Source organism: Brachyhypopomus gauderio, chromosome 6 (genome assembly GCF_052324685.1).
Source record: "Brachyhypopomus gauderio isolate BG-103 chromosome 6, BGAUD_0.2, whole genome shotgun sequence".
In the NCBI taxonomy this organism is placed as follows: Eukaryota; Metazoa; Chordata; class Actinopteri; order Gymnotiformes; family Hypopomidae; genus Brachyhypopomus; species Brachyhypopomus gauderio.
In genome coordinates, this window is record NC_135216.1 from 15,847,231 (window position 1) to 15,863,836 (window position 16,606).

A 16,606-nucleotide genomic window follows, 5' to 3' on the forward strand; every position below is an offset into this window, starting at 1 on the left:
TGTGTGTGTGTGTGTGTGTATATACACTGATAAAATGTTGCCAGCACCTAGCAGATGTGAGCTGCCGCCATTTAGCTATTCGTCTACGACCATGCCTTTCAGGTAATGTAAATGTCAAAAACATTGCGAAGTAGCCATTAACATGGTTTATTTATATGCTAATAACTTTTTTTACATTTATCAAGTTCCATTGACACGGGAAATAGTTGCATTACTACGCATGCGCATAGAAACGCATACGTTCTCACGCATGCCCAGTTACAAAACCCATGGATCCGCTTTAAATCACATAGAAGATATCGCAGCGCAGCGGAGGAGATCCCTGGACATCTACGCATCCTTCCATTTCTTAAATTAGCCACCTTAAGCTTCGAGATACCGCCCCCAATTTCAGTGTCGGTACGGAGCCGCCAGGCCGGGACAGAGACGGAGAGAGAGCCCTCGGCCATGGAAGCGCTCGGACCCGGTAAGTAGTGAAAATGAGCAGCCCGGTGACAGCGAGGTGCAGGCCCGTGTGTTTCCTCACTGGGGCCCCCGGCTGTTGTGCTGAGTAGGCCTCGATGGCAGGAACGAAAACAAACGAAGCATTAGGCCGTCTGTTTGGATACATCACGCCCGCGTTTCTTTAACCGTTACTGTTTATTTGCATCCCGAGATGAAAACGTAAGTCTTTGGCAGGTCAACAAGTGTCTGAATGACACCCGTACGGGTTTTTTTGTTATTGTTGTTGTGTGTTATCGCGGTAAGGTAGCTCGCTACCCTCATAGTCCTGTGCGGAAGGCAGGACGGCATTGTGGTGGCGACGATGGGGCATTTAACCGAGGAACGTCGCTCTTCCTGCTCGTGCGATCACGCAGGCGTTGGTTGTTTATCTCGGACAGCGAGCTACAAACGCGCCTACATTTTTAGCTCTTTTTTGGTTATAAAACTGGAACGATCTAAATCGTACTTAAACAAAACAGCCTATAATACTTCAACCCAGATGTCTTATTAGGCGTAACTAGCGACCAAACAAAGAATACCTTTGCGCCTCGCTGTTTCTAATATCTGTTCAATAATTTGACCAGATTGATGATGTACTTCAGTCGATGGTTTGTTTACGTGTGTTTATTTGAGACTAAACGGTGAAGTTAACGGCTGATGTAGCTTTACGCGCCTCCTGAAGAGTCGTATCCACGCGTGTAATGTCGACGGAGATCGGAGAAAGCAGGCAAGTCAATACGAGACGGTACTAATGTGTAAGTGCCCATGCGAACAAAACGGCATCGCTATCGGGTCTCTTGGTGAGATCTTTCCTCGATGAGATGTTCCCCACCGAAATGTGCCCATTTTTGGGGAGAGGGGGACGCTTCATCGAAATGCTTGGTGACACGGTGCCAGAAGAAAGACGCGGAAATCGCTCACGGGTGTCGTGTTGGCCTCACTGGTACGGACCCAAATCGTGGTGGGGGTCCGTTATTATAAAGGAGAACATCTATACTTTTGCCCCCACCACGAATAGTTCGGATTGTCTGTACCCCGGTTTCCTCCACGCACCTGTCAGTCGCCACTCTGACCTTTTGCGGCGACTTGACATTTAGAAGTTAAACGTACTAAATCCTTTGGAAATGGATTTTACAAGGAAGATAACTATCGTTTGAAATAGATTTTGGTTTAGAAGAGCTTGCTTTTTAAAATCAGAACAGTATCCTGAATATAGAAAAGGGTTCGTTTACTACCTTCCCACGTAGTTTAGTTGAATAAATACACATTACCTTATGTTATGCTGGATTCTTAACTTTTACTGTATGCACAGTATTGTGAAATGTTCAGCTGTGATTCATAGACAATAATGGGGAATATTATCACTTATCACATCCAAAAGCAAAAAAGATTATACAGTGGGTAAAATATAGAGGGCTTAAAAAGTCCTCTATTGTTATTACTAGTTGATAATCAAAGGATCATTTAAACCTTTTGAAATAAACACAGTTTAGGGAAAGTTTATTTATTTGTATACTGTTACTTATGCCATGTTTTGTAGAGTTCTTCAAAAACAGCCTTCACATAGTTTGGGGGGAAACACAGGATGAGTGTGAAGATATTTTGACCATCTTTCATAGATCCTTCTGAACAGTGCAACTCTAGCTGGTGTCCTGCCTTGTTTTTTTATTGCTTTTTATTAAATTAACCAGAGAGATGTAACCAAAGTGGTCTGTGATGTTTGAATTAGGAACAGTGTTAATCCTCCAGTTAAGGCCTGTCTCTTTAGATTTTGTGATTTTCTGTGCCCAGTATCAGCTTAAGTTTGTTTAATGTCAGATTTAGGTTTTGGTTTTATACATATGTATAATAGCATTGCTGGGTGTGGCCTGTAGCTAAATGATGTGTTGGTGAGTGGCAGCGTCCCCTTGCTGTGCTCAGATCCTGTGTTCCTCATGTCGGGGGTTAATCCATGCAGTACGTCAGGTAATCATGTAGTCTGGGTGGTCGGACTGTGACTGCTCGTTGCGTGCCTGGTCTCAGTACTGACTCACAACCTAATCTACATGTTTAGTGGGGCTCTCAGTGCAGTGCTGGTGTGAAATGGTGGAGCTGGGGTATGATGTGTGGGGGGGGGTTCTCAGACTTCTCCCTAGCCTCGCTGAATCTTGTGCAATACCTGCAGAGGCCTGGAATATGGCCGAGGGGTTTGGAGGAGGGGTGTTGATGGGGTTGCCGTTGCTCAAACGAGTGACCGAGACATACACACCCGTACTCCAATCACACCCCCCTACATGTGCTTCACATGCTAATTGGAGTATGCAGGATTCTCATTTAGGGGTCTAGACCACTCTGACTCACTTTACATGTTGATGGCCGTGTCGCAAACAGCTTGACCCATGGTCCAGTCCTTGGCATTGTACTCCTTTAATGTTCTATAGGCAATTAAGTTGTAGGCAATTGAGTCGGCTAAAAAGTTGTGTGAATGCAGGAATCTGTATTGTGCCAGGCAAATGCTGTTTCTTGAGCACTAGCACAGATTTACATTGCATATGTAAATTTAAGATTAAGAACTTTGTGGTTTTGGTAACTAGCCATCGTGTCTCTACTCTATTTACAATTGGTGTCTCTCATGCTCTCTGATCTTTGTTGAGGTGGCTTCTGTTTGTGTTTTTGGAGGGGGGTGCTAATAATTGCCCAACATTGTTCCATCTTTTCTGCTTTGGTAGGAAGTTAGCCGGGGAAATCTGTAAATGTAATCTGTAATTCCTGTATTTCCCCCCACAAACTAAATATCTATCAAAACCTTCTGCTTTTGTTAGCTTTAATACATTTCACCTAGCAATTTTGATTGGTTTTGATACCATCACTAGTAGGGTGAGGATATAGTAGTCAGAGGTGGGTAGAGTATTCAACAATTTTACTCAAGTAAAAGTACAGTTACTTGAACTAAATGTTACTCAAGTAAAAGTAAAAGTATGCATCCCAAAAAATTACTTGAGTAAAAGTTAAAAAGTACTTTGATTAAAAGCTACTCAAGTAGTGAGTAAATGCATGAGTACTGTCTCGTGTCAGTAAATTACATCATGGGAAATTGAATTACGGGAAACAATGACTTTTAATGATAAAAATAATTTATTATAAATAAATATTATATATATATATATATATATATATATATATATATATATATATATATATATATATATATATATATATATATATATAAATTATTTATTATAAATAATATGTATTTTTGTTTGTTCCTAATTATTAGGCCTGTGTAACTTTAATGTGTTCCACAAAGGCACTAACTGATGAGACTGTCAGCCAATACGTGTAGCTACAACTTGACACCAACTGAATCAATTTGTAGCAGACTTAATGATCATATATTGCTAGTGTATACACTCTATACACTGGTTTTTAGTATTGCACTGCGTTACATTTAATAATTACATCATACAAATGTTATGCCTCAGAGATATAGCATTACACAAAATTATACATACAGCAAACTTATCGCATCGTGTTTCCTCATATTTGATGTTGAGTTCTTGTAGGCTGAAATGTCCACACGTTTGCAGACACGATTGGCAGCGCCAAGGTTGCAAACTCTCACGCATTGAGCGTGAGACACACGCATTTGACCATCTTCACATGCTTACACGCCACACATCCAATTTCTCACGCCGAAAAAAATCTAGTTTATTTAGCTCTGATCCATATTTATGATTCAATGAGTTACTAGTTCGCTCTGACGCCAACCACTGACGATCGATCGATCACGATATAACACTTAATTTGTGTCCATTTTACACCCCCCCCCCCCCTCACAACAATTTACGTTCACCACCCAAACCTCCACCCCCCACCCCGGTTTAAATCTCACTAAAAGAGATCTTGAAAACTTGGCAACCCTGCAGCGCATTATATAGCTGTCCTTTTTACACGTTTTTAATGTAAACATTGGCTGTATGTGAGGTCAGGGATGCTCAGGAGGTTTTTCTGTCACTTTCTTACTACGGTGGAGAAAGTTTGCGTATGTGATCACGTGATTGACCGGCTTCATTTGATTGGTCACTCGTACTCGGGTGACGAGAGGTTGGTCAGTCTTCTCACTGAAAAGACGAATTATTTACAAAACGAAAGTAACGGTAGCGCGCGGCGCAAATCCGATTGTAACGGAGTAAAAGTCGCGTTTTTCTCACCACATATTTACTCAAGTAAAAGTAGAAGTCTTTCATATTAAAACTACTCCTACAAGTACATTTTTGTCCAAAAATCTACTTGAGTAAATGTAACGGAGTAAATGTAACGCGTTCCTACCCACCTCTGATAGTAGTATATGTGATTTTGTATTTTTGATTTTGTTGTGTGTGTTCTGCAGGCCCACCTGCCCCTACCTCACTCTTCCAGCCCCCACGGCGACCTGGCTTGGGCACAGTGGGGAAGCCGATTCGCCTGCTGGCCAATCACTTCCAGGTACAGATCCCCAAGATCGACGTCTACCACTATGACATCGAGATTAAGCCGGAAAAACGACCCCGGCGAGTTAACAGGTAAGAGGTGACCATGTGGGCATTTGGGCACAGAGGAACATGCATCCCAGTCTGGGCAAAAGGTGATGATTGTTTCCACCCCCATGTGCAGAGAAGTGGTGGATACCATGGTGAGACACTTCAAGATGCAGATCTTTGGGGACCGGCAACCTGGATATGATGGCAAGAGGAACATGTACACGGCTCACCCACTGCCCATCGGAAGAGACCGGGTGAGCTAGAACATTAAACAGTCTTTCTTCTGTGTATTATCTAATCAATTACACATTTTACATCTTCCTGATCTGAGAGCAGCTGTATGCTCAGCCCATATTGCATCATGTCCTAACACTGTAAGTAATCTGTGCATATCGCAGGTGGATCTGGAGGTGACCTTGCCTGGAGAGGGGAAAGACCAGACCTTTAAGGTGTCTCTGCAGTGGGTGTCAGTGGTCAGTCTGCAGATGCTCTTGGAGGCTCTGTCCGGTCACCTGAACGAGGTCCCCGAGGACTCCGTGCAGGCACTGGATGTCATCACACGCCACCTTCCCTCCATGAGGTAAGCAAACGCCATGGCATAGGGGAAGGGTGTCTGAATGAGTGAGCTCTGAACTCGAGGCAACACCCAATGTGTTTATATGGATGCGGTATTGAAAGCCGCACAGTGTCATTATCTGTGGTATTGTGCCGTCTGCTGACTGCTCTGTGGTTTCAGGTATACTCCTGTGGGACGCTCTTTCTTCTCCCCTCCCGAGGGATACTATCACCCACTGGGGGGAGGGAGAGAGGTCTGGTTTGGCTTTCACCAGTCCGTCCGCCCTGCCATGTGGAACATGATGCTCAACATTGACGGTGATTTTTCAGAAAAGGCCTTATAGTTTTTCACACTTTTTTCTGATAGTGATGTTGTTATTAATTGATGACTTATGACCTTTCTCTCACAAATCTTACAGTTTCTGCCACTGCATTCTACCGTGCCCAGCCAGTTATTGAATTCATGTGTGAGGTTCTGGACATACAAAACATTAATGAGCAGACCAAGCCCCTCACAGACTCTCAACGTGTCAAGTTCACCAAGGAGATCCGAGGTGAGCAGGCAGAGACTTACTTTATTTCTTGCGTGTTTTCATTTGCAGTTGCAATGTAAATAGACAGCACAGTGAACCTGTATAGTGTTGAGCAGGAGTTTCCCCCCCTGTTCGTTTCTTAGTAAGTTCCTCACCTAATATGCTTGTGTTGGTGTTAAAGCGTTTGCTGTTTGTGTGAGCAGGGCTGAAAGTGGAGGTCACACACTGTGGTCAGATGAAGAGGAAGTATCGCGTGTGTAACGTCACTCGACGTCCTGCCAGCCACCAGACGTAAGTCTCTAGCATTCATTCCTAAATGCATCCTGTTATAGTTTTAAGGAAAAGATTCGGAAATATATTATGCTTTTCTGTGTTGGAAACGAATCCCATTTTGATACACCCAGAAGGACATGCGTTCTTTTATAATGAATAAACATCTCTCTTTGGCAGGTTTCCATTACAGCTTGAAAATGGACAGGCCATGGAATGCACTGTAGCCCAATATTTCAAACAGAAATACAGTTTGCAGCTCAAATACCCCCATCTGCCCTGCCTTCAGGTGGGGCAGGAACAAAAGCACACATACCTGCCCCTGGAGGTGAGACATTATGCCCTGATCTACCTCTGTTGCATGAGAGCCTTTTCACAAAAGACAGGACTCCCATTCCATTATGCCTGCTGAAAAAATCCCCTCCCCTCCCTTTTTTGTTAATATTTTCTGTGTCGTTATGTTTTTGTTTATAATTTCACATTCCCTCTCTGCTCCAGGTTTGTAATATTGTGGCGGGGCAGCGCTGCATAAAGAAACTGACTGATAACCAGACATCCACCATGATCAAGGCCACGGCCCGCTCTGCCCCAGACCGGCAAGAGGAGATCAGCAGGCTGGTGAGTGAGGCTCCGCCCACACTGTGTGGAACATGATGTCACAGTTGATGTCATGTTTTATTGCGTTTATTTCCACAGAGTAGCAGAAGCACTTGAACGGTCACATTAGTATTTGGTGTGAATGCCACAAATGCATCTGATATGAGAGCTGTAGTGTGACTGACGGTACAAAAAGATTCAGCAACAATTCTGAGTCTTTGTGCAGATTGCCTAAAGCTGAAGTGAGAAGACCATGTTGTCTAGCCAAGACAAAACCTAGTTTAGACAGCTCTCTATATATTGTATATTTTTAAGTTTTAAATATACAAAGTTATATTTATGTTTTTAAATATATATGTTGCCAACAAATCCCGACTGGTGTATTATCCTGTTGTTAAAATCAGGAACATTTAAAATGTCAGAACCTGATTCCTGCCCACTGGTTCTTTTTGTCATTTGGATGGATTGCTGTCCAACTGCATTTCACTTGAAGCAGAAAACCTCTTGTTTCTTTCTCATTTTGGATGTTTCCCCTAATGAACACAGCAATGTTTTATCATTGATGACTTTTTTTAATGCTTGTGCACATATGTATATGTATTTGGAGCGCCTATGGCTTGAGATTATCCTTTCTGAATGTGTGCCTGGTTTTTCTTCTTGTGGGCGCTTGTCCCAAAGTTAAGAGCTAAGCACAGGAACTGCTCTGTGGTCAGCTGCGCAGACGAGTATACATAGGCCACTAGCCACAGAGGACAGAAGAGCTAAGTGGATGAAACGTGTTGGTTAAAGTGTTTGTTTTTTATTTCTCGGCTACAGTCGATGACTTGAGTGAGACTTGGGGAGGATAATTCACAGACATCACCAAATGCTGCAAGCTAATAATGTTGTTGATAAATACGTAATACTTAAACCCTGTACTAACAGGTTAACATTGGGAAGTGTTGAGGTAGCGGCAGTCATTCCTGCACCCCTGCTTGGCCATTCACCATACTGCTGTCAAGAGCATTTCTGACTGGTACCTGCAGTCTTTGTGATTGAGGTGTAACAGATTAGCTTAATGACGTTTATGTTGCTTATTTAAAATGCCAGGGATCTGTCTTTTGATGACTGGTACATGTACACACTCAAGTCACTTAGCAATGGCCACCACAGCAAGCAGGGCCATTTGAACTTGGCCAATGTACATGTAAAGGGAAATATCAACGTTAATAGCTAACCACTCGGAAAAGCCATGGGTGTCTTCTTGCTCAGGGTCTGACTGCTTCAATTGCCATATGTGCTTGAACCTGTAAATTTTCTCTGGCAGCCATGTTTCTTCAATGGTTCGCGGTTCATGGTTGCCATGGTAGCTGTACTCATGTTGGCACGCCTCTTGGCCGAGAGGGGTGTGGTGAGCAGTGGTTCGTTATCTTTTTAAAGGGAAAGGCAGTCACACAATTGTTACACTCACTCTACTGTTTAAAGGTGGTGATTGTTTTACGATGCTTTTGGGCAACTCCTTCCTGAGCCGGATTCTTTACACAGGACGAGGAACCTGCCATGCGCTCGACCTGTGTGGTATATTAACCAACATGTGTTACAAACGTTATTCCGTTAAGACCCCAGGAACTGTGTGTGGAGAAGGGGCATGTTTCCTATACATCCAGCATGTCCTTTAAGAGCCTGAGAGCCTGCTAAAAGTCTTTTTTTTTTTTTTTTTTTTTTTTTTTTTTGTACAATAATAATATTTCAGTGTTGCTGTTGGCTCTGGCTCCTTGGTCATGAGGAATAAGCTTGTGCAATTGAGCTTAGCTAATTGTGGCTTGTAGGCACAAACCCAATTAATAGTTGTAAACAGTTTAGAGTATTAAAATGGTTAGACATTTGTTCCAGTAGAAGTATTGGCCCTAATGGATTTTCATAACTAATACATGATGTGCCTCTTCCAATTGGGCTTATGAATGAATCTTCAGTCTTCAAAAAAACAAAACAAAGCTAGATTAGCTTGAATCCTGTATATTGCCAAGTAAAATGTATGACAATAAAATATGCTGTGAAAACCAATGAATGCTAAATTTATCCGCAGCCTTTATTATTTTATTACTACCCAAAACTTTGATTCTACTGTTGCCACATTACACAAAAAAAGAAAGAAGTAGCCACACCAGCCTTTCTGAAGCTGAACAGGAATGACTAGCTGAATTCTCCCTCATTAGCGACCGCAGAAACGGTCTGGTTGCCTAGAAACAACCGCTTTACCCATTACATCCTCAACACTAGCTAAAGAGCCCAAACATACTCGCATAAAACGATATAAATTGACTGCGCGCTTCTATCGCTCGCTTGCTTCTTCACGCCGCCACATAACGACTCCTCCGTTCCAGGTGAAAAGCAACAGCATGGTGGGCGGTCCCGACCCCTACCTGAAAGAGTTTGGCATAGTGGTGCACAACGACATGACCGAGGTGACGGGCCGAGTCCTCCCAGCGCCCATGCTCCAGTATGGGGGCCGGGTGAGTACAGAGACTGGCAGGGACTGTGGCAGGGTGAGTACTGGGGCTCGGGTTCAGGGTGAGTAGGGTGGGGGGCGGTTTCTGTGGGCAGCTGTCCGTCTCTGTCTGTGATTGGGCGAATGATCTAACACAAGAGGAAGATGATCAGACCAGGTTGTGTGCTGGTGTGCGGGCAGCTTTGACAGGCATGTGCCTGGTCTGTAAGTGTGAACCTCTGGCACTCTTGGCACTTTTGATGCGATTAGCCTGCGATTTAAACGTTCATTTGAGTCATCTTTCTTATTTTTGAGATGGATTCCGTTAAATTCAATGTGTAAGAATCCGTTTTAGATTTTTCTCGGTTTAGCTCGACTGTTTTGGGTACCTTCTGGCTAATCTGTGTTTTGACTTCTAAGATTGATTTGAGGGATCCTTCACTTCCTGGCTAGCGTAGTCTTATCATCTTCCTCAGGAGTGTATGAGCTGTTGAAAGACTGCTTTTCTGTTTGCTTAAGGACATTAGTATCAGCTCTGAATATGCTATTCAATTTGAGTGTTGTTGCCTCAGCATAGTTAAGGAATTTAAATGCATAGCATGCAAACAGAAAAGCAATCTCTCCTTTTTGTTACACTACACACAATCACATCAAGTAGGGCATGGCAAATAACACGGCTAATGTTTTCCTGTAGTTTTACATTGTTAACCTGCCCAATGTTAGCAGTTAACAGAGAAGGCTGAAATCTATTGGTATATTTTGCAGTTAACACTTTTATAATGATATTTACTCAAATGATAAAATACAGAATTGTTCTGCCTTATGGTTGGACCTTGTAAATACTACACGTCTTTTTGTAACTGGATGTGATCATCTCCAGTCTTCAGGCTCTCTGCGTTAAACTCTATTTTAGATTTTGGAGTCTTGCAACCAAACATGAAAAATGGCCTTGAAACTGCTGACATTCTTTAAGCAGTTTGAGTGCTAAATGACCTGAACACTGGAGTTGCTCAACTTTAATCTTGGTTCCAAGGACCTCCGTTGTTTTATTGTCTGTCTTTTGCCAATTTAATTAACTTGATGTACTCCATATTTAACATCTTGCTTGTATACTAGTGTTTAGTCTAATCTTTATTACCTCTTTCTCTACACTGTGAAAGATCTGATGTTTTTCAAAAACTTAATGATTCTTTGGTGCCCATTGTTTCATTAGCCCTGGCCAGTAGAGGACTGGTTGGGGTGGTGTTGTCTAGGATTGACTAGTTTGTGTATCCTCTGGTGAGTCTGTGGGTTCACTAAAAGTGTAGGCACTCTCTCCCCAGAACAAGACAGTGGCTACGCCCAACCAGGGTGTATGGGACATGAGGGGGAAGCAGTTCTATGCCGGCATCGAAATCAAGGTTTGGGCCGTGGCCTGCTTTGCCCCTCAGAAGCAGTGCCGAGAGGACTTGCTCAAGTGAGTATCAGGCAGATGTTTCTCCAAATTGCCTCATTTTGTCTTTCAGCACAATTAACCTTTGGCTGCCTAAATGTGTCACTCAGTTCTTTCTTGCTAGTCACTTTGATGGTCAGTAATAATGTGAAATTTACTCTATTTCTTTGACATTGACCGGTCACTCTCCTACATGCCAATGGGTGACTGGTATATTGGCTATTTCACCAATTCTGTTTAAAGATTTTTTACTATAGATTTTTTTATTTTGCCCATGTTTCTTTTCAGGAGCTTCACAGATCAATTGAGGAAGATCTCTAAGGATGCAGGCATGCCCATCCAGGGACAGCCCTGTTTCTGCAAGTATGCCCAAGGGGCAGATAGTGTGGAGCCCATGTTCAAGCACCTGAAAATGTCTTACGTTGGTCTACAGCTCATTGTGGTTATCCTGCCTGGGAAAACACCTGTCTATGGTAATGAGGATGAAATTAATCTTTGAACCAAAAGCTCCATAACTGAACTCGTTAAACTCCTATACTTAAAATTTCATTTGCGACTCGTTTGCATTTAAATTGCCATGTATTTCAATTGAATGGGGGAGCAGATTTGAAGTTATTTTGCGTCTTGTCCCCCTAGCGGAGGTGAAGCGTGTTGGAGACACTCTTTTGGGCATGGCCACCCAGTGTGTGCAGGTGAAGAACGTGGTGAAGACCTCCCCTCAGACGCTGTCCAACCTCTGCCTCAAGATCAATGCCAAGCTGGGTGGAATCAACAACGTTCTGGTGCCCCATCAGAGGTGAGTTCTGATTGCATTCTGGGCATGAGTCTCGCATTCATATTCTCACTTCCCAGATCGATTCCTTCTTGGTGGTACATAGTTGCAATGACATATAATACAAATATTTTATATTCAATTTAATATTCAAGTTATATAACTGATTTGTGTAAAGAGAGTTGGTCTAGTTGCTGCATGCAAAACGTTTTGTAAACTTTGCATATTACTTGAGTCACATGAGTCAACCGCGCATGACCACTGCTGTACCCGCAGGCCCTCCGTATTCCAGCAGCCAGTGATCTTCCTGGGGGCTGACGTCACGCACCCCCCGGCGGGCGATGGTAAGAAGCCGTCCATCGCGGCGGTGGTCGGCAGCATGGACGGCCACCCCAGCCGCTACTGTGCCACGGTGCGGGTGCAGACGTCACGCCAGGACTTGTCCCAGGAGCAGCTCTACAGCCAGGAGGTCATCCAGGACCTCACCAACATGGTGCGCGAGCTGCTCATCCAGTTCTACAAGTCCACCCGCTTCAAGCCCACGCGCATCATCTACTACCGCGGAGGTGTGTCTGAGGGCCAGATGAAACAGGTGAGAAAGGGTTGGACGACAGCACGCCTAAACTTCTCAGCCTTTCAGTTCTTTGAAGCTAGTTTTGCAGTACTCAATCCATCACTTATGGTCATTTCTCCCTGTTATGCCATGTTCTTTTCATATATAGGTTGCGTGGCCAGAGCTGATAGCCATCAGGAAAGCGTGCATCAGTCTGGAGGAGGACTACAGGCCTGGCATCACTTACATCGTAGTACAGAAACGGCACCACACTCGTCTCTTCTGTTCAGACAAGGCTGAGAGGGTAAGGGAATCACTCGGATCTCCAGTTAGAACAGGACTGCTTGAGGTCAAAAAGACTATAGAATTGCTGAATGTATCTTTTTAAAATGAGGCCTATAATTTGGAGACTTGTATCCCTGTAGGTTGGGAAGAGCGGCAACGTTCCTGCAGGCACGACTGTGGACAGCACCATCACACATCCTTCAGAGTTTGACTTCTACCTGTGCAGCCATGCAGGAATCCAGGTGAGTCCGTCTCCCATCCTGCTCACGGGCTCGTGCGGGGACTTGTCCATTTGTCCCCTGATGCCTACTGTGCCTCTCTCCCTCGTGCAGGGCACCAGCCGCCCCTCCCACTATCACGTGCTGTGGGACGACAACTGCTTCACGGCAGACGAGCTGCAGCTGCTCACCTACCAGCTGTGCCACACGTACGTGCGCTGCACGCGCTCCGTCTCCATCCCTGCGCCCGCCTACTACGCCCGGCTGGTCGCCTTCCGCGCCCGCTACCACTTGGTGGACAAAGACCATGACAGGTACGCAGCTGTGGAGACCTGCTTTTAGGGGAAGGATCCTGAACAATGACTGTTGTGTTTTGGACTGCTATATTTTCATGGCTAGCATGTGCATATTTTCTGATGAAGTTGATTTAATTAATCTTCTTTCTCTGTCTCCCCCCCCCCCTCCTCTCTCTCTCTCTCTCTCTCTCTCTCTCTCTCTCTCTCTCTCTCTCTCTCTCTCTCTCTCTCTCTCTCTCTCTCTCTCTCTCTCTCTCTCTCTCTCTCTCTCTCTCTCTCTCTCTCTGTCTGTTTCTCTCTCTGTGTGTATGTCTCGGACTGTCTGCAGTGCGGAGGGCAGTCACGTATCGGGCCAGAGTAACGGCCGGGATCCTCAGGCCCTGGCCAAAGCAGTTCAGATTCACTATGACACCCAGCACACCATGTATTTCGCCTAACTGCTTCAACCAGCGGGAAACGCACTTCTTTGCTCCCTCTTCTGTCTCTCCTCTCTCTCTCTCTCACATACACTCTCTCTCTCTTTGTGTCTTCATCCACAACAAAGCGGTTCCAAAGCCAGCAGGCCACCCATGAGTCCAGCTTAACAAGTCGGCCTTAGTGGAACCGCCCACCAGCAATCCTGCACTGAGAGAAAAAAATTGAGCCATTTATGAGTTTTTCAGTTTTGAATGTCTTTTATTTTTTTTTTATTTGTAATGTACACTGAGTGTGAGCAAACCTGCGCCATTTCGTCAGGACAGCTCTAGCTCCCTCAGCTAAGCTGGACTCTGTCTACTTTTACCTCAAGCCATGATTGGCTGAAACTTGTCACATTGTCTCATGGGTAGGGTGGGGCTTGCAATGCAAGTGTTGTGGGTTTGGTTCTGTTTTTTTTTTTTTTTTTCCCCTGTCCTTTTTATGGTCGTATTTTAACTCTCTCCACTCAGTCTTTTACAAACGAGGTGACCTGGGTATCCATACCCATTAATCTTCTACCATTTTGCAAAGGTGTGTGTGTGGATGTGGTAGAGTGTGTGCTTGTGTGTGTGTGGGTGGAGTAATGAGTGCACGTGTCTTATGTTCTTGTTTCATGGCAGGCCACTGAATTGTAAAGGGAAATCACGGAGTTAACTGCTGTAAATGCCTCTGTTCTCTCTTTTTTTTTTTTTTTTTTTTTATAGTTACACACATATAGATATATATAGATATATAAATATTTACATCTATATAAGCCTATTTCAGTAGATGATTTTTACAGGCTTGCATAATAAGCTGGTGGTTGTGTGTAGCAGTAACATTACCCATGGTCTCGGCTGTGTGACTGATGGGGTATCGGGCCAGAGCAGTGAGAGTTTGGCATAGGCGCAGTTCTGCCTGTGGCAAGGCTGGACATCCCTGCATCCTTGTTCGGAAAGTTCTGTACAAGGTGCAGGGATGTGGTCGTCATGGTTTCGAGCACGACGTGAAAAGAAGGAAAAGCTTACAAAATTACGGCACTCTCGTACCTTTTTATGCATTTCTACATAAGATTCAAAATCAGATTTGTAAGAGTTTTAATATAATTTTTTGTGGTTCTTAAATGTTGTTTAGTGTAGAAAGTCGATGTTGTTCTTACTGTTGTTGCTGTTATTAATATCAGACCGTCAGCAGCTCAGTTAAGTTTATCCAGGAGTCGCTTTGATGGTGTTGGGTGAATCTGGTTTTGTAGCTGAACATGTTGTAGCATTCTGGCCATGGTTGTGGGGCCCAAAGTGATTCAGTTCGTCTTCCTGTTGTCTCCAGACGTTCTCATTTGTGAATGTTGTGTATTGGACGTGATGATGATGATGAGGATTGGCACAGGCTTTGATTTTAAGGCTTAGTTTTGACCCCCCCACTCGTATGGGAGTGGCTTGCTGAGAAGATAATATCTGCTGGTGGCAGTGATTGGTCGAGGAATGATGAGTGACAATCAGGGCTTGGGGGGGGGGGGTATTAGGGCTGTTTAGATAGTTGGCAATTATTTGAATTTTACACTATGTGTTTTTATCACTGTTGTGTGTATGTGTGTGTGTATGCGTATGCATTTGAACATGTGTATCTTTATATAAAGCCTAAAGGTATAGTATTTTCTTTTCGGGTGTAAGAATTCAAACATTATACAGTCTGTTAAGTGTCTCGAGCATAAGCACTGCCTTTGGACCTGACGACGCCTGGCTAGATGTAGTTGGTGAGGGACTGCAGGTCCTGCCCTGATCCTGAAGGGGCTTGGTGTCCATGCCTCGTCAGGGGAACAGCTCTGCAAAAACCCTTTTGTAATAAACCATCCGTAAAGCAGCAGGTTTGCTATGAATGAGTTTGAGTGCTCGCCTGTTCAGGGCATGAGTACTGGCCCTTTAAGCAGGGTGGGGCAGGAGTGGTTGGTGACATGTGTTGGGCAACTTTGTCAGTTTCTACACAGCTTTTCTGATGTTTATTCTGCACACTAGATTTGGCTAAAATTATTTTGCAGCTCGTGGCTAAACGGGACGATTCCAGTTTCATATCATTGCACAGCAATATAATCCAAATTATGAACAAAGACAAAGCTATAATTCTTCTCAGTAATATAATTAATATAGCTGTTGGTCTGATAGCATATTGGCATTTGTGTTTCTCTGCTTTTTTCCCTTTTATTTTCTTTCTTTCTGGGGTTTTTTTTTTTTTTTTGTTTTGTTTTTTTGCTTGTATCAATCAGTGGGAATGTGCATTTGGTGAACTAGCTCTTTAGGCTCTATGGAAAACTATTATAAATTTTAGACTTTGCTCGCCTGCATGCCAGAGTATTGTCCTAAATCTCTTGGAGAATATTTATTGTCTCAGAAAGAGGAAAAAAAAATTTTGTAAATGTTTATGAAATAATTGAGACTGTTTTAGGGTAGCAATATTGACCAGTCTCTTGACAAGATTTGAAAATTCCTTCAGACGTCAGTAACTCCTGGGAGGCTGAATGCTGGGTGGGGGGATGGCGGGTGGGGGTGGCGGGTGGAGTCTTGGCGAGAGCTCCAACTCAAACGAGGTACTTTCTTTCAATCGGGGAGCGCCAAGACACACCAGCCACTCCCTCTGCTAGACCCCACACCCCAGAGACACTGGCCTCCAGCCTGCTGGCCTCTGCACTGATGTCACTACGCTGTTGACATCACACACACACATACACACACACACACACACACACTCCCAGCGTTCAGATGTTCCGGGATTACACAAGGATTACCTCTTTTTAACCTTTTTACCCATTCTTTCTCTCTCTACCCCCCCTAATTTTAGGAGAGCATGATTTTTTTTAGTCCTATTTGATATATAAAGATTTGTTATTGGACATAAAGCATTGTAATTTATTATTTTTGTGTAGCTTTTGTGCTGTATTCTAGTGTTCAGAGCTGTGTGACTTGTCTAATAGCAATAGGGGGCGCTCTTGTTGACCTGACGGAGCTTCCTCTGGCCTCCCCTGTCAGGATGCCGCATCAGCTGGTGTGTTGCTATGTGACGTTAAATCCCTTCTTCACATTTTTTTCTCTTTTGTTTTATCTTTTTATTTACCCTTTTTTAGCCTGCAGGGATTATTCGTGTTATTGTGCAAATAATAAATTGGTATTTTATGCCTACATTGCAGATGCATTTGTATTTATTTCCCACTGACACAACC

At 43.8% G+C, this 16,606-nt stretch overlaps 1 protein-coding gene across 1 annotated transcript; it reads left to right on the forward strand.

Annotated features, from left to right (window-relative positions):
- The first annotated feature begins 256 nt into the window (after nt 1-256).
- Nucleotides 257-16,565, forward strand: ago4 (argonaute RISC component 4). Its single transcript, XM_077009104.1, has 18 exons — nt 257-466; nt 4,853-5,024; nt 5,116-5,236; nt 5,381-5,562; nt 5,719-5,855; nt 5,957-6,091; nt 6,274-6,361; nt 6,521-6,668; nt 6,839-6,958; nt 9,301-9,462; nt 10,727-10,860; nt 11,125-11,309; nt 11,473-11,632; nt 11,885-12,200; nt 12,331-12,465; nt 12,587-12,688; nt 12,779-12,978; nt 13,289-16,565. Exons 1-18 carry the CDS (start codon nt 448-450, stop codon nt 13,395-13,397), a joined length of 2,625 nt encoding a protein of 874 aa, XP_076865219.1. The 5' UTR covers nt 257-447; the 3' UTR covers nt 13,398-16,565.
- Nucleotides 16,566-16,606: the final 41 nt, after the last annotated feature.